Genomic DNA, 27673 nt, shown 5'->3' on the forward strand with positions numbered 1-27673 from the left:
ACAAAGACACCAGCCTTATTGCTTAAGACCCTTCCCACATTTCCTGATGACTTCTTGTTTTTTTTTTTTTTTTTTTTTTTTTTTTTTGAGACAGAGTCTCACTCTGTTGCCAGGCTGGAGTGCAGTGGCACGATCTTGGCTCACTGTAACCTCCGTCTCTACGTTCAAACGATTCTCCTGCCTCAGCCTCCCCAGTTGCTGGGACTACAGGCATGCGCCACTATGCCCAGCTGATTTTATTTATTTATTTATTTATTTATTTATTTATTTATTTATTTATTGAGACAGAGTTTTGCTCTTGTTGCCCAGGTTGGAGTGCAATGGCGTGATCTCGGCTCACCTCAACCTCCGCCTCCCAGGTTCAAGTGATTCTCCTGCCTCAGCCTCCCGAGTAGCTGGGATTACAGGCATGTGCCACCACGCCTGGCTAATTTTGTATTTTTAGTAGAGTTGGGGTTTCTCCATGTTGGTTAGGCTGGTCTCAAACTCCCAACCTCAGGTGATCCTCTGGTCTCGGCCTCCCAAAGTGCTGGGATTACAGGTATGAGCCACCATGCCTGCTGCAATTTGGCAGCAGGGAACTGGGCTCTGGAGAAGGCCAGATTTGAAGGCTGAATTAGTTTCTGATTCATAAGATAGTTAAGAAGGTCTACTTTATGAAAAACCCACTGACATACTGAAACCTACCCAAACCTGTCTCTTTGGTCAGCAATATGCTGCCCCTTGCATCTTTCCAAACAATCTTGAGTTTCAATCTATTAACATTCTTTCATTCAATATATATTTATCGAGCCTCTTCTAGAAGTTAAGCACTGAGCCCAGCTCCATAGACAGAGGAGTTTATGGCTTTATGCTCAGGGAATTCACAGTTCAGTAGGGGAGGTAGACACTAAAAAAAAAATCACTAAAAGAAGTATATACCACAAACTCTAATAAATGCTCTGGAAGTCACTAATCATCCTTTTTTAAGACCCAGTCATGACATGTCAACAATTGTTAATACCCACACCACATCAACCTTTGACCAGGCTGAAGTGCAGTGGTGCAATCACTGCTCACTGTAGCCTCAACCTCCTGAGTTCAAGCGATCCTTCGTCCTCAGCCTCCTAAGTAGCTGGGACTATAGGCATGTGTTACCACACCTAGCTAATTTAAATATATATATATATATATATATATTTGTGTGTGTGTGTGTGTGTGTGTGTGTAGAGATGGGGGTCTCACTATGTTGCACAAGCTGGTATTGAACTCCTGGGCTCAAGTGATCCTTCTGCCTAGGCCTCCCAAAGTGTTGGGATTACAGGCATTAGTCGCTGCAACTGTCTAGAAATGAGGTCTATAAACCTAACCCAACTCCTCTCCACTCTCCCTGCTTCCAAATGTCAGCTCTCTGAAATAAACATTCCCTATTATTATGACAGAAGACAGCATTAATAAAGTTTTCACCCACAAACTCTTCCAGCTCTCCAGTTCCCCTCCCTCCACAAACACCCACCTCATTTTCTTTTAGGATAGTTATTTTGGTTTCCAAGGGCAGATACATGCAGAGAAGTTCTTATTTATTTCTCGGCATTAGCTGCTGTTATTGTTTCCATTTCAATGACCTCTTTCTCTTCCTGCTGTGTCAAGTACACAGCCTGCTTTTAAAAGGCAAAGGCCCCTGTTGTTCTCTAGCAGGGAGGGGGAATTTGTAAATAGAGTTCAGGAATGACAAAAGGGTGACCCAGATTTGCAGCACCAGAAGAAAACCTGGTTCATTGTGAGTATCCTAAGCAATCACTCAAATGTAGCCTGTGCTTGATGTGGGGAACGGGTGTGCAGAAAGGTTAATTTCATGAAAATATATATCCTTAATGAGGAGGACTCAGTACTTGAGGACTACAATGCCAAGTAATGTTTATCCCAAGTCCTCAAATTACAAACTATCTCTTTAATGCTTGCCCATTAATTTCCAACCAGGGGAAGTGCAGAATTGATTTTTCTCCAGAATGGAAATCAAGTTAACTCTACAAGAGGAAAAACGTTATCCAAATAGAAACGGGCCTGAGTTGTTTCTGTCCTCTTTCTTAAAAGCTTTGGTGCTTACCAAAATTTTTATCCCCCTGAAGACTTGTAGGTAATAGACAAAGACATTGTGGAAAAGGCAGATGTATTACAGACTTTCAGAGCTGCAAGTGAAGTTAGAAATCTAGTCCTATTCCCTCATTTTACAGTTGGGGAAACAGAGGCAGAAGGTGGTGACATGATTTGGCTAACAGTACGTGGCAGAGAAGGCACTGGAACCCAGCTCCTTGACTCCCAGATGTCATGGAGACACTACTTCCAGCAGTCAGGATAAAGTGAGCTCCCTAATAGCTTTTTACTACTATCACCCAAGGTTTCCCTCCAGTCTAGAACCCTGGTTCTGTAACTCTTCCCTGGTATGATCTACAAGGAGGTATGTGGTTGTTCTGGTCATTTTCTCCCTTTCTCTATACTGCACCCTTTCCTTTGGGGGAATCACTCTATGTGGTCCTGGTAGGGTTTAAAATCACTGGGGTCAGCCAAGTGTGGTGGCTCATGCCTGTCATTCTAGCACTTAGGGAGACCGAGGCGGGTGGATTGCCTGAGCTCAGGAATTCGAGACCAGTCTGGGCAACACGGTGAAACCCCATCTCTACTAAAATACAAAAGAAATTAACCGGGCATGGCAGTGTGGGCCTGTAGTCCCAGCTACTCGGGAGGCTGAGGCAGAAGAATTGCTTGAACCCAGAAAGTGGAGGTTGCAGTGAACCAAGGTCACACCACTGCACTCCAGCCTGGGTGACAGAGCGAGACTCCATCTCTACACACACACACACACACACACACACAAATCACTGGGCTCACACTAGGGTGGGCGTACTATCTGGACCAGCCAGTTCTGGTACTCCACCTCCCTGGCACACACCTTGATCTGGTAGTGGGCATGAGACCCAAATGAAGCCAGAGTTGTCTATATGAACAATATATAGATATTGCGAGAGGGTCTCACCTCCCTTTGTATATCACAAGTAGTGGAGATGTAGGCTTTGTGCTGACAGGGGTCACCTTTCCCACCATGTGAAGAGAACCTGCCTGAAAAGATGCCAACACACCATGCTCAATAGATGTTACCCACTACAATGTGTATATTCCTCTTTTGTGGAGGAAGCCAGGTCTCTGCAGACTAATGGGGAGGTGGGGCAGGGGAGCAAAATCAAAATCAAAACTCCGGTTTTTGTTATACAGTAGCAGTTATCTTTACTTTGGGGAAAAAATCTGTTTTTGTGGGAAAAAGACAGGCTTACTAGGCTGAGACCTGGGTTGGAATCCAGATTCCAGCTGTGCTTGGCAACTGGAATTACTTAGTGCCCTGGGCTGATGTGAAGATCGAGAGAGATCTAAACACATAATTGAGTGCCCAGCTCAAGTAAATGGCAGATCCTTTCAATTAGCAGCAGTGCCTACCAGGAAAGGCCCGTTAAAACTGATTAAACAAACAATGTACCAGAAAAAGTGAAAGCTAATTTGCTCTTTCTCCGTAATCTACATTTATTTAAAAATTTGGGACATTTATCCATAAGACCAAATAGTTAACAGTGTCTGTGCACAGTCCCTCTTACACTTATTTACAGAATAATTTGAAGACACTGACATCTTTAGCATGTGAACACCCCTGCAGATTAATCAGAGGTTATACTTGAGGATGCTGCTACCACAGCAGTGGAATAAACAAAGGGGTCGGGGGGAATCTGTATGTTTGTGTGTGTATATATATACACATGTGCATACACTATTGACTGAAACTTCGTGACAATTCCAAATGAAGTCTCCATTGTGGCAGAAGAGTCAACAAATGGCTTCACATTCACTCTTAGGTGAATCCAAATATGGTCAGGTGTTAAGTGGTTATCGAAAATGTCATCCTTCCCTCCCCCACTTTTTGTGAGAGAGGATCTCTCTCTGTCGCCCAGGCTGGAGTGCAGTGGCGTGATCACAGCTCATTGCAGCCTCAACCTCCTGAGCTCAAGTGATCCTCCCACTTCAGCCTCCTGAGTAGCTGGAACTACAGGCATGTGCCACCATGCCTGGCTAATTAAAAAAAAAATATTTTGTAGTGATGGGGTCTCACTAGGTTGCACAAGCTGGTCTTGAACTCCTGGGCTCAAGCAATCCTCCGGCCTCAGCCTCACAAAATGTTGTGATTACAGGCATGAGCCATCAAAGCACATCTGGTCGCCAGGGATCCCATGGCATCTTCCTGTCCTCCAGGATACATGACAATTTTCTGAATCCAAAGAATATATAGGTTCACTGGACTCTCAACAGTCAGGTATAGAGCAGTTCTGTTCCTGCCCCACACTGTTCAAATGAACAACTACCTCCATTGACTCTACCGCTGATTACACATAATGATTCTCAGGTGCGGCCTGAGGGCACCTCCATCCCACCAAACCCAAAGGGTGGTATAAAGAAGGGAGAAGAAGACTGGAAGTAATATAAAAAGCACCACCTCCAGAGACTCTGATACATTTCCTGGCCAACACCCGGCCTCACCCACCAGCTTTCCTCACATTCCTTCCCTTGTTTTAAAATTAAGTAGGTTTTTAAAAAAAGCACAAAAACAGAAAAAGTAATTTGAATAGACCTGGGATTCAGAAAGCATGACTGGTCACTATATATGAAGTAATGACAAGGGTAGAAAATATAGCTCTAACTTTCCAAAATGTCACAACAATGAGTTGTATGATCCATGAAATCTTTATATAAGAATAGCCTTAAACAGTGGTTCCTGAATTGTGCAGGCATATACTGTAATGTCATCCACGTTGAAAACATTAAAAATAGAATTATTTACAAAATCAAGTTGACATTTTTTTTCCATTTTTTAAAAAAGAAAACTTCTTGAAAGTTGTCTTTCCTGAAGAAAAACTACTTTCTTTCTCTAATTGCCTATTATCTTCATAGTTCAGAGTTTGACTCATCTCAGCTCCATTCATTTACATGAAACTTTCCCAAGATTATAAGCCACATACAGAAACAGCTGCAAGTGGAAAAAAAAATATCACAATGTAATGAAAAAGGTGAGAGCAGGTGCTCTGCTACCAGAGGCAAGTAGTTTTATACACTAATACTCTTTTTTTTTTTTTTTTTGAGATGGAGTCTCGCACTGTCGCCCAGACTGCAGTGCAGTGGCACGATCTTGGCTCACTGCAAGCTCTGCCTCCCGGGTTCACGCCATTCTCCTGCCTCAGCCTCCAGAGTAGCTGGGACTACAGGCGCCCGCCACCACGCCCAGCTAATTTTTTGTATTTTTAGTAGAGACGGGGTTTCACTGTGTTAGCCAGGATGTTCTTGATCTCCTGACCTTGTGATCCGCCCGCCTCGGCCTCCCAAAGTGCTGGGATTACAGGCGTGAGCCACTGCACCCGGCCTATACACTCATACTCTTAAATAAATCTTTGGGTTGGCCAGGGTTCCATTGCCACCTACTCGTTTCTCATCTTTTGGAAAATAGTTTCTTTTTGGTAGAATGATGCCAAATATGCCATTGTCATGTCAAGATAAACGTGCAACTGCTAAACAAATTCTAACTGTTTAAGAGTGATTTAAAAAAATACTTGAAGCCAGCCCACTCTGCAGACAGAGTCTTGGGCTGATACTACTGTTCAGGGTCAAATCCAGAGGGTCACGTTGTCACTTCAATGAGTAGTGGAACTGACTCACACTATCTTTTTATTTATTATTTATTTGAGACGGAATCTCACTCTGTCACCCAGGCTGGAGCGCAGTGGCGCGATCTTGGCTCACTGCAACCTCCGCCTCCCAGGTTCAAGCAATTCTCTGCCTCAGTCTCCTGAGTAGCTGGGATTACAAGCGCCTGCCACCAAGCCCAGCTAATTTTTTTTGTATTTTTAGTAGAGACGGGGTTTTACCATCTTGGCCAGGCCGGTCTTGAACTCCTGACCTCGAGATCCACCCACCTCGGCCTCCCAAAGTGCTGGGATTACAGGCGTGTGACTCACACTATCAAGTGCATAGAAAACCAGTGAGCTAGGCGACAGTACATCCATTTACAAGTCTAAATAGTCCATTCTTGAGACTCTAACATATGTACATGCTATCAAGGTACTCTTTTTTAAGTCACAAAACTATTCTGAGCTATAAAATTGAGTTTTTCTTTTTTGAGACAGGGTCTCTGTCACCCAGGCTGGAGTGAAGTGACACAATCACAGCTCACTGCAACCTTGACCTCTGGGGCTCAAGGGATCCTCCCGCCTTAGCCTCCCAAGTAGCTGGGACCACAGGCATGTGCCACCATATCGGGCTAATTTTTTTTTTTTTTTTTTTTTTTTGAGACAGTCTCGCTCTGTCGCCCAGGCTGGGGTGCAGTGGCCAGATCTCAGCTCACTGCAAGCTCCGCCTCCCGGGTTCCCGCCATTCTCCTGCCTCAGCCTCCCGAGCAGCTGGGACCACAGGCGCCGCCACCTCGCCCAGCTAATTTTTTGTGTGTGTTTTTAGTAGAGACGGGGTTTCGCCGTGTTAGCCAGGATGGTCTCGATCTCCTGACCTTGTGATCCGCCCGTCTCGGCCTCCCAAAGTGCTGGGATTACAGGCTTGAGCCACCGCACCCGGCCAATTTTTTTTATTTTTAGTAGAGACACGGTCTCACTATGTAGCCCAGGCTAGTCTTGAACTCCTGGGCTCAAGTGATCCTCCTGCCTCTTCTCCCAAAGTGCTGGATTACAGGTGTGAGCCACTGCACCCAGCCTGAGTAATTTTTTAAAATGCAACATTTGTTGAGTAGGGAATCTTGGCAAATAGAATCAAGAGGTTCTTGCAAACTATTTCACTCAGGCTGAAGAAAACTGACATAACTTACTCCACCATGTTTATTTTCTAGTTTTTTAAACCTCTTAAGGAATATTGCATAAACTATGAAAATTATTTAACTCTTCTCCAGATTCTACAAGGACCATTATTTTTTTGTTTACCACACTGTTCTTTTATTTATTTTTTTGAGATTGAGGCTGTTGCCCAGGCTGGAGTGCAGTGGCACATCCTCGGTTCAGTGCAACCTCGGCCTCTCGGGTTCAAGTGATTCTCCTGCCTCAGCCTCCTGAGTAGCTGGGATTACAGGCATGCACCACCACGCCTGGCAGGCTAATTTTGTATTTTTAGTAGAGACGGGGTTCCTCCATGTTGATCAGGCTGGTCTCGAACTCCTGACCTCAGGTGATCCACCTGCCTTGGTCTCCCAAAGTGCTGGGATTACAGGCGTGAGCCACCGCGCCCAGCCTTACCACACTGTTCTTAAGACAAATGATAATAAAATCACTTGACAGAAAAACTGGGTGCAAAATGTGTGGCTTTGATTTAGGAGGCTGACTGAAATTAAAGCTTTCTTTCTGAAGTTAAACCTCAAAGCTATAGGTAAATTTTTTTTTTTTTTTTAGAAAGAGTTTTGCTCCTGTTGCCCAGGCTAGAGTGCAATGGCGCGATCTCGGCACACTGCAACCTCCGTCTCCCGGGTCCAAGCGATTCTCCTGCCTCAGCCACCCAAGTAGCTGGGATTACAAGCATGCGCCACCACGCCCAGCTAATTTTGTACTTTTAGTAGGGACGGGGTTTCTCCATGTTGGTCAGGCTGGTCTCGAACTCCCAACCTCAGGTGATCCATCTGCTTCGGCCTCTCAAAGTGCTGGGTTTACAAGTGTGAGCCACCACACCTGGCACAGCTATAGGTAATTTAAACAAAATAGGTGAAAAAATTTCCAGCTATAAAATGGACACAATTTAGTCTTAAAACTCAAATAGAATATGGAAACATTTAGAAATAGAAAAAAGCTCAATGCATTCTACAGAATAAAAATGTCCAGTCTTTTCATATATATTTAAAGCCAGGGATCCCATTTTTATTAATATCTGCTAAAACCCATGCAGCAGTTTGTAGATGTAGTTATTTACTCAGGAACAGAGTGAATCCTAAGACACAAAAAATAAACTAAATTGTAAGCAGCTGTTTCAAAAAAGACTATACACACATAAAATAGGATTACACACTTTAATCTGATTGACATGGAGGAAGTAGGGAGGACATGAAAGAAATTTAGTTTTAGCTCTGCTTTATGCATAACCAGATGCTCCTTTTCTAAAAAGTATATTGAGGTTTTAAAAAACACATTTATCAGAATACTTCAGGAAACCATACTATGTGTAATCCAGGAAATACACTGTTTCAGAATAGGAAAATCATTACTGGCAACAAAAGATTAAAACAAAAAATAAAGCACCAGGGTTCTGAGCAGTTCTAAGGTGAGTATATCGGCAGAAATAGTGTAATTGCTCTTGACTGGTTGCTATGCAAACATGCTAATGGCGACTGGTCCACGTCTTAAAATTTTTTTTTAAACATGTTTCTTTGGAAAAATGGCAATATTGAGTGGAAGAGAAGCTGTCCTTTTAGACACCCAGCTTATTGGCCTGGGTGAGAACAACTTTGAGAACTGGCATGAAAGCAGAGGTCTCACTGAAGTTGCTGGTGCTAACTATGTGGGTATGCATGGTCAATCCTTCTGAGTAGTTTCGAGTTTCAATGCTCCGTGCAATGCTGTGTAAACCACTGGTGATTGTTGGTGAAAGCTGAAACAAAAGTAGAACCAAGAGAAAGAATTAAATTAAGGGAGAATTTCCCATGAGATCCTCTACAAACATTATACCCAGATATTTAAGTAGAACTTGAAACAAGTATTATAAAAATGTATAAACCATTTAGCATTTCTAGAAAGTTTCTCGAACCAAGCAACAGTTATCAAGTAGAACCATGACAAAATGATTTACATAAAGAAGTTATTAATGGATTATACATGTATAAGCCAGGTATTTTATTATATAAAAGCGGCCCGATTTCCCCTCCAAACTGAAATGCTAATGTCTCTCTCCACTTAAGAGAGCCTCAGGCCAGGCGCAGTGGCTCACGCCTGTAATCCCAGCACTTTGGAAGGCTGAGGTGGGTGGATCACAAGGTCAGGAGATCGAGACCATCCTGGCGAACACGGTGAAACCCCGTTTCTACTAAAAATACAAAAAATTAGCCAGGCGTGGTGGCGGACGCCTGTAGTCCCAGCTACTCAGGAGGCTGAGGCAGGAGAATGATGTGAACCCGGGAGGTGGAGGTTGCAGTGAGCCATGATCGCGCCACTGCACTCCAGCCTGGGTGACAAAGCCAGACTTTGTCTCAAAAAAAAAAAAAAAAAAAAGAGAGCCTCAGACCTTTAAAAAATTCTTCTATGCACAAAAAGGAGATTAAAGATTCTTAATCATAATATCTCAAAGGGCGGGCCCAAATTTACTAATTCTTAACTGCTTTTTATAATCCTGTCATCTCTTAAAACTATAAAACCTGTAGTTTTTTACGTCATTACTTGGCACAGGTGTCCATACTTTACAGAAGACTTTATTTTGGTATTTTTTTTTTTTTTTGAGATGGAGTCTCACTCTGTCACCCAGGCTGGAGTGCAGTGGTGCGATCTCGACTCACTGCAACCTCCGCCTCCTGGGTTCAAGTGATTCTCCTGCCTCAGCCTCCTTAGTAGCTGGGACTACAGCCATGTGTCACCATGCACAGCTAATTTTTGTATTTTTAGTAGAGACAGGATTTCGCCATGTTGGCTAGGCTGGTCTCAAACTCCTGACCTCAGGTGATCTGCCCACCTCAGCCTCCCAAAGTGCTGGGATTACAGGCATGAGCCACTGTGCCTGGCCTGTTTTCATCTCGTTTTTAAAAAAAGTTTTAATATACACTCATCTAGATGTATATGCTAATTGTATCTTTTTTTTTTTTTTTTGGAAATGGGGTCTTGCTATGTTGCCCAGGCTGGTATCAAACTCCTGGGCTCCAGTGATCCTCCCGCATCAGCCTCCTGAGTAGCTGGGATTAAAGGCATATCCCACTGTGCCCAGCGAGAAGATTTTATTTTGGATCAGTACAAGGACCACACTACTACGTCCACTGTTATATCAACTTTCTTTAGTTTGGTTCTCATGAGAGAAATGGTTATTTTCATCTGATGGAACTGGGTGTGGGGAATGGGGTAGAGGAATGCTGAAATAGAAAAAATAAAAAGTCCCACTTCTTTTTTTCCTCTCCTTTCCTAGTGCTTTCATTAATAAAAAACAAGACAATTTTAGAAAGGAATGGTGAGGTGGGGACAAGAGGACAAACATAGTGAATCGACTTCTTACTCCTGGCTATCTTCATAGTTACAGCACATTACCTTATTCATCTTGTGGCTACATTTGCCTTTGTTTTTGTATAATGGCTATCCTAAAAGAAAAGGATCAAGAGTCTTAGACTCTGAGAAAGATTATAGATTCAGTCCCTGGAAAACAGAGTACCTGCCTACTCTTTGATTTCTTGTAACTGGGCCATATAAAAGGAACAGCAGAAGGTCAGTTACCTTATGGCCAACACAGGCTAGTTTGTATTTATACTCGTTATGAGAGGGTTAAAATTTCTCTCTCACCACACACACATAAACACACACACACACACACACACACACACACACATACACAGCCATATCCCCTTAACCCCAGTGAGTGGAATTTATGATTCTAACACAGCCATGCCCATTCTCTAACTGTCATGACAATTTTGCCCCCACGCATACTAAATGGGAGTGCTGATGAGACAACTGTTTTACTAGCAACTAGGAATAAATGATTATCATAAATACTTTTCCTCCAAAACTTACTGTCTGTTCCCTAAGTTTATCATACAGAAACTCCAAACGTTTGCTGGCATCATCTAGCTTCCTCTTGGTTTGCTGCAGGAAAGAAAAAACAGATGTTATATTTGAACATTAACTTTTAACCTAAGAACTTGCCCTATCTCATTGCACTAAACCTTATACTTAAAATGTTGAATGGCTTCATTTTATAAAGAAATGGAGGCAACTACAACTAAGAAACTTGAACAGATTATGGCCAGGCACAGTGGCTCATGCCTGTAATCCCAGCACTTTGGGAGACTGAGGCACGCAAATCATGAGGTCAGGAGTTTGAGACCAGTCTGGCCAACATGGTGAAACCCTGTCTCTACTAAAAATACAAAAAATTATCTGGGCGTAATGGTGGGCACCTTTAATCCCAGCTACTTGGAAGGCTGAGGCAGGAGAACTGCTTGAACCCGGGAGGCGCAGGTTGCAGTGAGTCGAGATCTTGCCACTGCATTCCAGCCCAGGCAACAGTGCAAGACTCCGTCTCAAAGGAAAAAAAAGAAAGAAAAAAAAAGACACTTGAACAGGTTATTAGAACAGAGATCAATCATCTATCAAGGGTGGAGGATGGAGAGCGGAGGGTGGAGGGGACTGGGATGAGGAGAGGATGGGACTTCCTTCCAGTGCACGAAAGAGTACTGATTGGATTTCATACGCACTGCAAACTCACTTGATAAGGTATATATGCATGTTTGCTTGCACTATATTCACAAGCATCAGGAGGCAACAGTGGGTCAGTGTATCACAGAAAAGAAGGTCTAAGTACAGTTATTGTCGATTATAGGTGGTAGAAGGCAAACATACAGGTGAACTGTGGAATCTTGTTTTAACCTTTCAAAAATACTACTTAAACACTTAGTTACATTTGTTTAATCCTGCCTTTTTCTAAGCCTTTAAAGCACCAAGAAAAAAAAGAAAACTATTTTTTGGCAGCTTAAGATTACTGAGGGAAGTAGTAAAACACATGATTAAATTAAAAAGCTTTTTTTTCTCTCTACCGTAGTACTGTAGAGTCAAAGAAACTATTCTAAAACTAAAACTACCAGTTTTAAAATTACATGATTAACTTAATGTTCTACATTATACCACAGCCTCATGTTAGTTCAATATTTATTGACTGCTTACTGTGTGCTGTACCAGGGACAAAGTCTTGTATGTCATGCAGCTCATATCCCACTGGGTGAGAAAAGACACTAAATGAACAATATATTGCATGTCAGATGGTGATAACTGCTATGAAGAAAAGTTAATGCAGGAAGGGGGCGACATATGTTGGGAGTTGGGGGTAATAAAGAAAGGCCTGATGGCTAATGGGACATTTGAGCAGAGGCCTTGAACTTGGGAGGAAACAAACAATGCAGATATGTGGAGGAAGAGTTCCAGGCAGAAGGAGCGGCAAGTATAAAGTCCCTGATGCTGAAGCGCTCTTGGTGTGTTCAAGGAAGGAATGCCAGTGTGCTTGGAGAAGAGACAGGAAGAGACAGGTCATCAAGGATGCTACACATCAAGTTGTGTGGCAAAATTACTTTGTGCTGTTTAGACATAAAGTGAAAATAAGATAAATCCATGCTATAAAAACCATTCCAACTATTGATTAAAATGAACTTTTCTGGAAAGGAAACCTTACAGTCCTTGCTCAAAGTTAACCTGGCCAGGCGTGGTGGCTTATGCCCGTAATCTCAGCACTTTGAGAGGCCAAGGTGGATGGATCACCTGAGGTCGGGAGTTCGAGACCAGCCTGACCAACATGGAGAAACCCCATTTCTACTAAAAATACAAAATTAGCTGGGCATGGTGGCACATGCCTGTAATCCCAGCTACTAGGGAGGCTGAGGCAGGAGGATCGCTTGAACCTGGGAGGCAGAGGTTGCGGTGAGCCGAGATCACGCCATTGTACTCCAGCCTGGGCAACAAGAGTGAAACTTCATCTCAGAAAAAAAAAAAAAAAAAAGGAAGTTAACCTTATCTAGCGACAAACAGGAGCCCCACCCCAAGGGGGCAAGGGCAGCCAGGCAGGCAGAATATTAGAACTTCTTCCCCAACTAATTACAGGAATTATAGGAACACTTTGTCTTTTATGGTTCTCTACTACCCAGAGCTCCTTGGTATCCAGGAAGAATACAGAATGATGACCGAGAGAAGGGTAAATTATGGCCTGTCTATTTAGAAGTGTGCATAAGGGCTAGCATGTATCTGGTTATCAGCTACGTCTGCTCTCTTGTTTCCACCTTGGTCTTCCCATCACTCCCAGAATGTCAGGCACGAAGCTTTCCTGATACTTTCAGTACAGAGAATGGCTTTCCACAAAGCCACTGACCAGCAGAAGGCTGCACATATTCATACTCAATGTCTGATGAACAATAAAACCCAGAAGTTGTTTTTTCATGCAGACAAGTAGCCAATGATTGAAAATATTCAATGTGTGCTACCAGAAAATGAAATTTCACTTAAGACTGGCTTTGTGGAATGTTTGTTGTTGCAATACAGGGGTATCCTAAGCAAACTAAGTAAAATCAGTTGCTTTAAATGTAAATATGCCTCCGATATCTAAAACATTTAACTATCTTTAACATCTCTGCAAAGCTTTATAAGATGATCTATCTACTTTTAACAATTTCAATATAAGCTCAAAAAGAAATCCCAAATCTGAGTTTCTTGCATAGCACCATTACGTTCTGTTTATGTGCCAAATACCATTTTGTTGATGAGAGGCAGTAAAGCTTGGTGGTTGAGAGCATGAATTCTAGAGCCAGAATGTCTGGGTTTGAATGCTGGCTCTGACCTTAAGTGTTACTTACCTGCTCTTTGCCTTAATTCTCTGGTCTGTAAATAAAAATGACAAATCTATCTGCCACAAGTTATTGTGAAGATTAAGTACATTTATATATAAAAAGCAATTAAATATATTTCTATATGTAATGCAAACTATGTAAGTGCTAGCTTTATTACTTTTGTGCAAACTTTTTAGAAATATACCTTGTAGGACTTCAAGCAATAATTATAGAAGAACTCCATAAAGGATTCTTTTATTTTATTTATTTATTTTGAGATGGAGTCTCTCACTGTCACCCAGGCTGGAGTGCAGTGGCACGATCTCGGCTCACTGCAACCTCTGCCTTCTGGGTTCAAGTGATTCTCCTGCCTTAGCCTCTTGAGTAGCTGGGACTACAGGTGCATTCCACCACACCCAGCTAATTTTTTGTACTTTTAGTAGAGATGGGGTTTCGCTATGTTGGCCAGGATGGTCTTGAACTCCTGGCTTCAAATGATCCACCTACCTTGGCCTCCCAAAGTGCTGGGATTACAGGAGTGAGTCACCACGCCTGGCCAAGGATTCTTCTAATTAAGCAAAATATGATTAAAAAAAAAATACATACAGGGTCTGTTGCTGAAGAAAGGCAGCGCTGAATAAGATCCTCAAATGTGGTCTTTAGAATGAGGTGTTCATCTGGAATAGGTTTCTTGGTAATTTTTTTTGTTGGCAAAGACTGCACATGCTGGAAGAAACACAACAAAAACTGATCAGAAACGACCAGAAGCTACCTTATATACACAATCTTGAATCTATATGATAAACAGAAACTGACAACCTTATAGATAGACCTATTCAAAATCAAATTAAAATTTAATGTGTGAAATCACTTAGGATAAGTAAAAATAAAAACCAGATATCTAGTACAAAGTGTAGGCATTCTTCCTACAGTTTGGATTTTCATATACAGGACTGGATACAAAGTAGTTGATTAATTAGGTAACATATGTTGGTCAATATTGTTTATAACTGATGGGAAATAAGTATGTGCCAGCAGAGAATAAAAACAAGGCACTGGAAAACACACTTGGCTGGTTAGAATGGCTGCTTGCTCTGCTTGTTGGCTCATTCTCGTGTGTGCTGGCATTCTTCTATTCTTTTACTCTTAGAGGTTGTTAATTGGGCTGTGATCAAAACTGTAAGATGAAGCCAAAGATTAAGAGAGAAGACATCCCGATGCTGCTGAGTGTACAGATGAAAGAACAAAGAAGAAATGGTTAAGTTTTATTAGTTCATTCTTTCACTCATTCAAAAAATATTAGGCAACTATGTGCCAGGCACTGGCTATGTACTACTGGTGAGCCAATACAGAAATGATCTCAGTTCTCAGGGAGTTTACAGGCTAATGGAAGAGGCACAGTTTAAAAACATCATCAATATATGTAAAATGGCAACTGTAGTACGTTAACACTTGGTGGAAACAAAAGATGCTATAACTGAGATTTGACTGAGGGAAGGGAAGGCTCTCTTCAGGAAATTTTACTGGAAGGACAAAATGGAGTTGAACAGTTAAGTGAGGAAAAAAGAGCATTCCAGATGAAAGGAATAACATGTACAAAGGAAGGATCACGGTAAAAGGGAGCTAAAAGGTCAGTATAGCTGGAGCAGAGAGAACAAGGAGTATGAGCTGAGGCCTTCCAGACAATGTTGAATATTTCGGTCCTTATCCTGAGAACGATGGGAAGCTGTAATGTTTTAGGCAAAGACGAAAAAAAGCCAAATTAGAGATGGATCAAAGTAGATATCAGCAGACCAATTAGGAGGTTCCTGCACTGATGAAGATTAGAGATGAAGGTAGCATGGACTAGAGTAAAAACGTGGAGAAGAAAGGATTCAAAAAATATTTTGGAGTGATATTGACAAGATTTGGGGAGACAGATTTAAAATAGAGGTTAAAGGGAAAAGTGTATAAAGATGATCCCCAGGTTTTTGCCTGGATTCCACAGAAAAGATTATGGTGCCACTCACTGATAACAGGAAACAAGGAAAGATGACTAAGTTTGGGAAGAAGAGTATGAATTAGGTTTTGGACATGCTGAGGTTGAAGTGCCTCCAAGACATCCAAGTAGGCAAGCAGCTGGGTATATAGCCTGGCTGAACACTATGTATCTTTCTCTTTTGATGGTAACTAAGCTTCAGGTCTAGGCGAGTACAGCATGAGAACCCAGGTCTAAACAAATATAAGGGCTAAGTAGCTTCCCAAAATAACACAGGCTTGTAATCTTTTTTATTTTTATTTTTAAATAAAACTCTGTAATTTTTATTTTTCCAGAAAGAACCATTTCTTCTCATCTTTGTCAAAATGTTTTTAAAATGCAACTCTTAACATTTAAAAATTCCTTAGGCATATTATCTCTTTCTTTTTTTTTTTTTTGAGATGGAGTCTCGCTCTGTTGTCCAGGCTGGAGTGCAGTGATGCGATCTCAGCTCACTGCAACCTCTGCCTGCTGGGTTCAAGCAATTCTCCTGCCTCAGCCTTCCGAGTAGCTGGGACTACAGGCGCATGCCACCACGCCCAGCTAATTTTTGTATTTTTAGTAGAGACAGGGTTTCACCATGCTGGCCAGGCTGGTCTTGAACTCCTGACTTCAGATGATCCACCCGCCTCGGCCTCCCAAAGTGCTGGGATAACAGGTGTGAGCCACTGTGCCCAGCTTCAGGCATATTATCTCTTAACAGTAAAGTATACTCTTGTGACAAGAGATACAATCTTTACAAATTTGACTTCAATGAATCAAAGACAGAATCAGACAGTAGAACTAGTTTTTTTACTTGGGCAGGAGTTTGTTTCATCTTCTTATATTGAACTTTGATCTAAGCTCTTTATTTCTCATGAATAGATCAAAATACTTAACTATGTCTAAGTGTGTTATGTAGAAATGTGTTCAATTTTTCAACATTCAGGACTTTGCCAACTGGCTGTTTGTGTTGTGAAAAGCAAGTAAAAAATGTTTTTCTCTATCTGAAGATAAGGCTGTATTATTAGCTTTTATACATACACATAAAAATATATAACTCACTACATTTTTATTTTCTATTTTAAAGAGAAAAATCTTTGGAAACAGCTTTTACTTAGCAACCTCAGATGCAGAGATGATTCATCTGATTTTAAATTATGGCTACTGACCTAGCCAAGTTATAGTAAACACTCTTAAATGTATAACCTTCTTTTATGTGGCCATGTAATTGAAAAATAATATACATACATGATCAATCTTTAAAAAAAAAGTTACTATTTTTTGTTTAGGTTGTCTAGATGTTTAATAATAATCATGTAATCATAAAAGTTAGCACATTAAAGAAAATATACTGAAACACAGCCATCCTCCCATTCCACTTCTACAAATTTACTGTTACCTGGAAGGTATTTCCGATAGGAGCCCCTGGGGCACCTTCAATATTGGGCTTTGAGAAAGATGGTGGCATGCCTGTTTGACCAAGAGGTTGCTGTATGCCATGGAATGGCTGGCCACCTGAAAGATGTGGCTGTGGGAATGAAGACTGGCTTGACAGTGGTATTGGAGCTGAAGGCTGTTGCTGCAGCATCTGTGACTGGGGGTCACCCAACGGGTTCATGATTGGTGATGTGATGGGAACAGGAGGCATGAAGTTTTCAGGCATCTGTTAAAAGATGGAAATAAAAGACACCAGGAGTAAGAATAAAAATGATAGCAACATTTCTTAAGCTTAAAATAAGGGAGTGAGGTTATACCATGGCTAAACAAATTTTTTAATAGTAGTAGAAAGCTTTTTTCTAATGAAATTTTATGCAGAATAAAGTAAAGTAAAACAAAAATAGAGCTGATTTGGCTAAGACGGATAGGGAGCTCAAACTTGGACTTCTTTGTCTCCCTTTGCCCTCCCATACTTATCCCCAATAAAGGGGAGCTAAAACCATAGCTTTTTTTTTGAGACAGTCTTGCTCTGTCACCCAGGCTGGAGTGCAATAGCGCAATCTCAGCTCACTGCAACTTCCGCCTCCCGGGTTCAAGCAATTCTCGTGCCTCAGCCTCCCAAGTAGCTGGGATTACAGGCGTGTGCCACCACGCCTAGCTAATTTTTGTATTTTTAGTAGAGACAGGGTCTCACCATAATGGCCAGGCCGGTCTAGAACTCCTGACCTCATGATCCGCCTGCCTCAGCCTCCCAAAGTGCTGGGATTATAGTCACCATGGCATTTTTGAAAGAGGGTATCAGGTCTGGAGAACTGTGTGTAGCAATATTGGAATCAGAGGTGCCAAGTATGCATGTGCGTGTATGTGCACATGTGTTTAATATGATCAGAATGTAATACTAAGTAGACATTATTTGGCAATTCTATCACACTAAAAGTACTAAATTCAGTTTCTGATTAATACTAACCTAAATATTGGCATTCTTTCCTCATTTAAAGCCTCCTAATTTTATATTGTGGCCTCTCATTATATTTAGGGAAGGAGGTCACTAGGAATTTTTTAGAAGTAAAAATGGCTTGGGCAGAAAGAAGCATCTAATTTGTGCTCTAACAGCTCTTAACAGTTACTGAGATCTGTACAGTACTCAGCCATGAGGCTATTTCATTCACACTATATGTGACAGAAAAAGTCCAAAATTTAATTGCCAAATTCATGATTACTAGTAGAACCCAAAGACCAAAGTAATTCCAAAAAAAAAAAAAAAGCAACCCTGAAGCCTGAAATTTTCTACTTTTTGAAAGAGGCTGGTTGGGAATTTATATCTTGCCTTCTAAAAGGGCTTTAATTAATATCACTATCATCAGAACAAGGTTTTGATGATACTGTTTTCTACTTTCTTTCCTTCCCTCCATGGAGTAGAAGGCGCATGTTGAAGTACGCTTTAAATCGCTTTAAATACATCACTCAGTAAGCTTCGCCTTTAAAAGGATCAGTGAAGTATAGTGTGTTCCAAGTGGCTATGTGGTTAACATTACATCTGTAGGCCATTGGATGAACATCTTTTTCTAGTACCTTCTTCTTTTTGGGGACTCTGTTCAAAGCTGGAGGGTCATTCCAACCATTCTGAGGACCTATAACAGATAATAGAGAACGTATTCCTTTAGAATCCTGAAAGGAAAAAAGTAAAACTGAATCCATCACTTAATACTTCAAAATTCTGCCTTAACCCTGAGATAACTGTCACACAAAGGTTTTACCAGCTGAGTGTGGGATCACTATGTAGCCCTGGATTCTCACACTCACATCTCTTAATAGGAACAAGGCCTTCACTTGGTAGGTAAAATATCTTGACACTGTTTCCATTTAAACTGAAAGAGCTGTGCTAAATTTAGGGTGGTGAAGTTTTTATTTATATTGGTGTATGACTTTCAAAGATCAGTTTACTATTCTCTCCTAATAATGAAAGTACAGTCTGCTAAAAAACAAAAACAAACAGAAAAACAAACAAACAAAAAAAACACCAGGCTTCTGATATATTCAACATATAAAAAAACAATAAAATTAGCAATCTCCTATTTGCCAAGAGGGCAATTCAACATGAGCAAATCATCTATTCTAAACATGGTAGAAATATTAAGATAAAAGCAGACTCCAACTATGTAACACTAATAATTTTTACCATCTTTGCCTTGGGAATTATAAGCAAAGTAAAAAAGGGTATTCAAATATCTGTGCTAAGATTTTTAATGCCATAAAAAAAATTTCCAGGCTAATAGCAAATATAAAATTAAAATACTACCAACTGTAGTAAATTTCCTCTTAAAAAAAACCACACACACACACTAACAAATCAAAAAACCGTGTTACTTCAAAGTGAAAAATGAACGATAATAGCAGAACTTATTAAGTATTTTAATGCCACTATCTTTAAAGAAAAAAGAATACAACATGCTGGAAATAAGACAGAATAATTTCTAAATCACAATTAATTCTTTTACATTTCACTAAGTGTGAGTTTTGATATCCTCTATAAGGAACCAGATACTTGCTAAAGAAACTTTTATGTATGTATATATGTAAAGACAAAAAATTATTCCCTTTCCAATAAATGTTCTTTCAATATTTTAACTTGCACTTGTTTAAATGATATACATATTAAGTCACAAGAAAACTGTCAAACCAAAGTCACAGAAACTTTAAAAAATACAGATCTTCAACTAACCACCAGCACTTACTTGTCTTGATTTTAAAACATAATTCAGGCGAGGCGCAGTGGCTCACGCCTGTAATCCCAGTACTTTGGGAGGCTGAGGCGGGTGGATCACTTGAGGTCAGGAGTTCAAGATCAGCCTGGCCAACATGGTGAAACCCTGTCTCTACTAAAAATACAAAAATTAGCCGTGTGTGGTGGTGCACGCCTGTTGTCCCAGTTACTCAGGAGCTGAAGCAGGAGAATTGCTTGAACTTGGGAGGTGGAGGTTGCAGTGAAACAAGATTCTGTCACTGTACTTCAGCCTGGGTGACAGAGCGAGACTCTGTCTTAAAACAGTAAAAAATAAAAATAAAAAAATAAAAGTAGAATTCATTTCTTAAAAGTTTACTAGGAGACAGAAAATCAGATGTGGCTCAAAACAGCCAAGAGTTAACCACAAAATATTAACTCATATGCTGCTTTCTGATTAACAAATTCTTAAACTTCTGGTTCTACATAGATTAATCATTCAAATCTCTGCAATCACTTTCTAGTCTTACCCGTGGCTTAAGACAGTCTTGGCATAGTTGTTTTCTTTATGTCTATATAAAACAGACAGCCTTTATAACCAAGCTACTTGTGTAATCATGTAAATTCAATCAGTTGTAAAATTTGATTCAATTGGGAAGCCAAAAAAAAAAAAAAATTATCCTGATCAGATTTAGGATATCATCATCTTTGAAGTTCACATGCATTATTGTTAATGTTCATTCATTAATTGTATTCAATTATTCAAAGATTTCCAAAGGTATATTTTACAACCAATTCACCTTCCAACATAGGTGCCTGGTCTTGGACAGAATGGGTTTCTGTAGACAAAATGTAAAAATTACTTAACAGTGTTTACTGAAGACATTCTAAACTTTACTCATTTTATAATTGTTTCTTCTCCCTTCATTAATCCCCAGAAAGTATAAATTAATTTAATAAGAGAACAAAACTTACTTTTTAACCAAGTCATGTGAAATGTCCTCTAAGTAACCAGTTTTTTGACAAAGGGAATTCATTTGTTAGATCCAATTAACTCTTAAACATCACTTTTTTCTTACTCTTCTTTTTTAAGAGAAAATTTTATCCCTTCATATTTAAAAACAAATGTTTCCCTAATTGTTTGCATTGATTGTTTTTCTACTATTTAACTAATGAAGAAATATCACTGAGGGGATAGCACTTCCTAACATATTCACCTAATGTGTCTATTTTGGTATTGTTCAAAGCTGTGAATCCAAATCAGCTATGGATCTTGTTAAACCACAGATTCTAATTCATTAGGTATAGTGATAGAAGCTTAGATACTATCTTTGCAGCCGTCTCCCAGATGATATGAATGCTGCTGGTCCAACACTCTCTTGAAGCAGCAGGGAACTGGAGAAATGGGGTGATTTCTACACGTCCTACAGACTTCAACCTGCATTTGATAAAGATAAATGTGCTTATCTTAGCACAGTGGTATCATTTTTCACTGCTGGATTGAGGAGGCCCCAGTGGTCTGCACTCTGCAGAAACAATTTCTGGGGTCACACTGTGCATATAAATGAGAATAGGCCCAGCAAATAATGTAACCACCTCATATGGTCCTTTCTGTAAGAATATACAGATTTATGAGTGAACTCCCATTCACAACTGCTACTAAGAGAATAAAATACCTAGGAATACAACTTACAAGGGATGTGAAGGACCTCTTCAAGGAGACTTACAAACCACTGCTCAAGGAAATAAGAGAAGACACCAATGGAAAAACATTCCACGCTCATGAATAGGAAGAATCAATATCAGGAAAATGGCCTTACTGCCCAAAGTAATTTATAGATTCAATGCTATCCCCATGAAGCTACCACTGACTTTCTTCACAGAATTGGAAAAAACTATTTTAAACTTCATATGGAACCAAAAAAGAGTCTGCATAGACAAGATAATCCTGGGCAAGAAGAACAAAGCTGGAGGCATCACAGTACCTGATTTCAAACATTACTACAAGGCTACGGTAACCAAAACAGCATGGTACTGATACCAAAGCAGATATACAGATCAATGGAACAGAACAGAGGCCTCAGAAATAACACCACACATCTACTAGCATCTGATATTTGACAAACCTGACACACACAAGCAATGGGAAAAGATTCCCCATTTAATAAATGGCGTAGGGGAAAACTGACTAGCCATATGCAGAAAACTGAACCTGGACCCCTTCCTTACACCCTATATAAATATTAACTCAAGGTGCATCAAAGACTTAAATTTAAGACCGAGGACCATAAAAATCCTAGAAGAAAACCTGGGCAATACCATTCAGGACATAGGCATGGGCAAAGACCTCATGTCTAAAACAGCAAAAGCAACGGCAACAAAAGCCAAAATTGACAAATGGGATCTAATTAAACTAAAGAGCTTCTCCATAGCAAAAGAAACACCATCAGAGTGAAAAGGCAACCTACAGAATGGGAGAAAATTTTTACAATCTATCCATCTGACAAAGGACTAATATCCAGAATCTACAAAGAACTTAAACAAATTTACAAGAAAAAAGCAAACGACCCCATCAAAAAATGGGCAAAGGATATGATCAGACACTTCTCAAAAGAAGACATTTTTGCAGCCAACAGACACATGAAAAAATGCTCATCATCACTGGTCATTAGAGAAATGCAAATCAAAACCACAATGAGATACCATCTCATGCCAGTTACAATGGCGATCATTAAAAAGTCAGGAAACAGATGCTGGAGAGGTTGTGGAAAAACAGGAATGCGTTTACACTGTTGATGGCAGTGTAAATTAGTTCAACCATTGTGGAAGACTGTGTGGCGATTCCTCAATTCCTAGATTCCTCTTCTAGAACTAGGAATACCATTTGACCCAGTAATTCCATTCCTGGGCATATATCCAAAGAATTATAAATCATTCTATGATAAAGACACATGCACATGTGTGGTTATTGTGGCACTATTCACAATAGCAAAGACTTGGAACCAACCCAAATGTCTATCAATGACAGACTGGATTAAGAAAATGTGGCACATATACACCATGCAATACTATGCAGCCATAAAAAAGGATGAGTTCACGTATTTTGCAGGGACATGGATGAAGCTGGAAACCATCATTCTCAGCAAACTATCACAAGATCAGAAAACCAAACACCACATGTTCTTACTTGTAAGTGGGAGTTGAACAATGAGAACACATGGACACAGGGAGGGGAACATCACACACCGGGGCCTGTGGGGGGGTAGGGGAGGGATAACATTAGGAGAAATACCTAATGTAGGTGACGGGTTGATGGGTGCAGCAAACCACCATGGCATGTCTATACCTATGTAACAAAACTGCATGTAACTCAAAACTTAAAGTATAATTTAAAAAAAAAAATACAGATTTGCAGACTAAGCACAAGTCTCCCAGAAATAACTACTTCTTATAGGAAACCAAAGTTTCTAGCAGTGGACAAGAGAAAAACAGACTGACAACACAGCAATCCCAATTGTCAAATACTTAGGGTCAGGCCAGGCCCAGCCTCAAATCAAGGGTATACAATGTCAGTATGTCAGACACATAACTTATGTGGATTCAGCTATCATTAATTGATGAGGGAGGGAGCAAAGCAGAAACTAAAATTGTGATTTCATTCTGCAATTAAATAGGCAGTAAAACAATAGAAAAAATATAGTGAGTTCAATTGAGTTTGAACTCTACTCAAGAAGCAGTTTCACAGGGAAACTGTGAGGCGGGAGAGGTAATCCCATAGTTTGAAATCTCATTGTGTAGAGTGCAATTCTAATGTTTACTGACAGATGTTTTTCATACAAGATATAAATGCAAGCCAACTTTTTCATCTGGGGTTTAACTGTAAAAAGGATCAATGATAACTGACTATAAGTGATTTTCTATTTTTATCTCAAATGATGACTTTACAACCTAGCTCTCCATGTGAGATATGAGTTCATAACAGTATAGTTCACAAATGCCTGGTGAGTTACTGTGTGTGCATTCCAATAAAGGACTGACCTGATTCCCGACTACTCATGCACTCTCAAGCACCAGGCTTCAGCTTCTGGCTGAGGGAGGTAATATAATACAAACCTAAAAGTATTGGAAATACGCTGGGCTTGACCCTTTAGTCAGGTCAAAACCACATGCTCTCTTCCTGTTCCTCATAAGAAGGTGCAGAAGATGAGAGGACTGCTTTTAAGCTGTGGGTGTTGAATCCTGGGAGGGTATCCAGACTTTACCAACTATTAGCAGCACAAAAAAGTCTGTGGAACTATTTTCTTATGTCCCCTTGGTAAAATGACACCAAAGTCATAATAAAATCAAATTCCAAGTTAGGGGTAAAACTGAATAGAAGCAAAACAAGTCTCTCAAGAGGAACAGTCAGTTGGCTAGCCTGAATAAGTTAAAAGGGGTGGGGAAGGTCTGCTGAAGAGAAGGTCATATTTTATAATTAGGTACCCCTCTCCCAAAATATATGCCTAACTCCTCCTAACCTCAAACCATGCAATATATTAAGCTATGTGTTTTAGTAAAACCCCAACAGTCCTTTTATTAATTTAACGTAGCTTTGTCTCAATTATAATTCTAACTCCTTTCAATCCTTTTTGCTTTTATAGATTTAGATTTAGTGACTTTTCTTAAAAAAACTTCTCGTACTCAAGGATTGATTTTATTTATTTTATTTTTGAGAGGGAGTCTCGCTCTGTCACCCAGGCTGGAGTGTAATGGCACAATCTAGGCTCATTGCAACCTCCACCCCCGGGTTCAAGTGATTCTCCTGCCTTAGCCTCCTGAGTAGCTGGGATTACAGGTGCTCGCCACCATGCTTGGCTAAGTTTTGTATATGTAGTAGAGATGGGGGTTCATCATGTTGGCCCAGCTGGTCTCAAACTCCTAACCTCAAACAATGCACCCACTTTGACCTCCCAAAGTGCTGGGATTTCATGACTTTTTACAAACAGTTCAACTGATCTCTACTTTATAGAGACATCCCTTAATAGTGACAGGACATAAAACAAGCTACCTGAAGAACATAAATATCTACAGAAGACCGTAACATGGAGATTCATTATGGATGTGAAAAATGATACTCTTGGTCAACACTTTAAAAAAAATATCAACACAGTACATTTTAACCTTGAATAGAAATGTCTCAGAAAACTGGAGAGGAGATAATCCTTCCCTATCCTTTTTTAACTCGTTCGAAAAACTATAAAGCGGGGATGAGTATTTTACTCTTTTTAAAACATGACATAACTTTAAGGGCATGGAAAAATGGTTCACGGTGTAATATTAAGAAAAAAGTAAGGTCAGGTGTGGTGGCTTACACCTGTAATTCCCAACATTTGGGAGGCCGAGGTGGGTAGATCACCTGAGGTCAAGAGTTTGAGACCAGCCTGACCAACATGGTGAAACCCCGTCTCTACTAAAAATGCAAAAATTAGCTGGATGTCATGGCACACACCTGTAGTTACAGCTACTTGGGATGCTGAGGCATGAGAATTGCTTGAGATAGAGGTTGCAGTGAGTTGAGATTGAGCCACTGCACTCCGGCCTGAGTGACAGAGTGGAACTTTTCTCAAAAAAAAAAGGAAAAAGATGTAAAATTACATGTATGTGTGTGTTTGTGTTATGATCCTAATTTGTTAAAAATGCATGCACACAATGAAGTACTACTTCAAATCCATTAGGATGGCTATTAAAAAACAGAATAACAAGCCAGGGGCGGGGGCTCACGCCTGTAATCCCAGCACTCTGGGAGGCTGAGGCGGGCGGATCATGAGGTCAGGAGATCGAGACTATCCTGGCTAACACGGTGAAACCCCGTCTCTACTAAAAATACAAAAAATTAGCTGGGCGTGGTGGTGCGTGCCTGTAGTCCCAGCTACTCGGAGGCTGAGGCAGGAGAATGGCGTGAACCCGGGAGGCGGAGCTTGCAGTGAGCACCAATGTACTCTAGCCTGGGCGACAAAGCAAGACTCCGTCTCAAAAAAAAAAATAAAAAAATAAAAAACAGAAAACACAACTTTTGGCATGGATGTGGAGAAACTGAAAGCTTCGTGCATTCCTGACGGGAATGTAAAATGATGCAGCTGCTGTGGAAAACAGTGTGGTGGTTCCTCAAAAAACTAAATGTAGAATTACTGTTTGATCCAGCAATTCCACCTCTAGGTAAACACACTAAAAAGCTGGCTGGGCGCGGTGGCTCATGCCTGTAATCCCAGCACTTTGGGAGGCCAAGGCAGGTGGATCACGAGGTCAGGAGTTTGAGACCAGCCTGGTCAATACGGTGAAACCCCATCTCTACTAAAAACACAATAATTAGCTGGGCGGGGTGGCACGTGCCTGTAGTCCCAGCTACTTGGGAGGCTGAGGCAGGAGAATCGCATGAACCCAGGAGGTGAAGGCTGCAGTGAGCTGAGATTGCACCACCGCACTCCAGCCTGGGCAACAGAGTGATACTCCATCTCAAAAAAAAAAAAAAAAAAAAAAAAAAAGAATTAACAGATCTTTTAATTAAATAGATATTTGCACATCCTTGTTCAAATGCACAGCATTATTCACAATAGACAAAGTGTCTATCAGCAGATGAATAACAAATGAATAACAAATGTGGTATATACATACAATGGAGTATTACTCAGCCTTAAAAAAAATTCTGATACATGCTACAACATAGATGAACCTGGAAGACATTATGCCAGTCAAAAAAGCCAGACACAAAAGGACAAATGTTGCATGATTCTACTTATGTAAGGTACCTAGAATAGTCAAATACACAGGACAGAAAGTAGAACAGTAGTTACCAGAAGCTGTGGGGAGCAGAAGCTATCGTTTAATGGGTATAGTGTTTCAGTATGAGATGATGAAAAAGTTCTGCAGGGATGGCTAATGGGTACAAAAATATAGTTAGATAGAACTGAGTAAGATCTAGTTGACATCACAACAGGGTGACTACAGTCAACAATATTTATTGTACATTTAAAAGTAACTAAAAGAGTATATGGACTGTCTGCAACACAAAGAATGATAAATGCTTGAGGTGATGGATACTCCAATACTGTTTACCCTGATGTGATCATTATGCATTGTATACCTGTATCAAAATATCTTCTGTACCTTAAAAACATATACACCCACTATGAATCCCAAAACTTTTTAAAAAAAAGTTCTGCTGGTTGCACAACAATATTAATGTACTTAATGGCACAGAGCTGTACCTTTAAACATGGTTAAAATAAATTTTATCTTATATATATATTTCACCACAATAAAAACTTTAATGCAAGTTTTTATGTATGTATGTATATATGTGTATGAAGGAAATAAACCTAAATTAATAGTAGTTATATTTGGGTGGTAGAATTATAGGTAATTTTTATTTTATTTTTTATACGACTTTGAGTCTTTTACAAACTTCCTACAATGAAAAATTAATAAAAACCAAGGAACTTTTTTTGTTGTTTTGAGACAGGGTCTCACTGCTGCCGAGGTGCGATCACAGCTCACAACCTCTGTCTCCCGGGTTCAAGCGATTCTCCCATCTCAGTCTCCCAAATAGCTGAGAATACAGGCACGTGCTTCCATGCCTGGCTAATTTTTTGTATTTTTTATAGAGATGGGCTCTTGCCATGTTGCCCAAGCTGGTCTTGAACTCCAGGGCTCACGCACTCCACCGTGCCCACTCCAAGAAACATTCATTTAAAAAATAAATATAGCATGTCACTGAACACTATGGAGTGTTATCCACCTTAGTGTAGAGATTCATCGTCCAGAGAATCTTTGGGGGAAGGAAGAGGGAACTGCTGGTCTCACATGCAGGGGTGGAGTTGCACAACATCCTTACCCAATCCCACTTCTCACTGGAAACCTTCTTAGGTACTCTTACAGGAGCATAATGGTAGAATCTATGCACTGGCTAAGACACTTTTCAGTGGAC

At 40.4% G+C, this 27673-nt stretch overlaps 2 protein-coding genes across 47 annotated transcripts in view; one reads left to right on the forward strand and one right to left on the reverse strand.

The window, feature by feature from the left end:
* MRPS18C (mitochondrial ribosomal protein S18C) overlaps positions 1–27673 on the forward strand; it is an 856900-nt gene that overhangs the window by 156219 nt on the left and 673008 nt on the right. The gene's annotated exons all lie outside the window — the stretch shown is intronic.
* SEC31A (SEC31 homolog A, COPII coat complex component) overlaps positions 8052–27673 on the reverse strand; it is an 80606-nt gene continuing 60984 nt past the window's right edge. For 28 of the 44 annotated variants that reach the window (XM_050790111.1, XM_050790113.1, XM_050790102.1 and 25 more), the window contains 5 exons: positions 18561–18619; positions 16951–17214; positions 14159–14278; positions 10758–10829; positions 8052–8643 (listed from right to left, as the gene is read on the reverse strand). In XM_050790111.1, coding sequence (XP_050646068.1) covers positions 8464–8643; positions 10758–10829; positions 14159–14278; positions 16951–17214; positions 18561–18619 — 695 coding nt within the window. In that variant the 3' untranslated portion in view covers positions 8052–8463. Of the gene's footprint in view, positions 8644–10757; positions 10830–14158; positions 14279–16950; positions 17215–18560; positions 18620–19723; positions 20283–20510; positions 20550–27673 lie in introns of those variants that run through there. The other 16 variants (XM_050790069.1, XM_050790067.1, XM_050790095.1 and 13 more) reach the window with 2 other exon arrangements.

Source organism: Macaca thibetana, chromosome 5 (assembly GCF_024542745.1).
Source record: "Macaca thibetana thibetana isolate TM-01 chromosome 5, ASM2454274v1, whole genome shotgun sequence".
Taxonomy (NCBI): Eukaryota; Metazoa; Chordata; class Mammalia; order Primates; family Cercopithecidae; genus Macaca; species Macaca thibetana.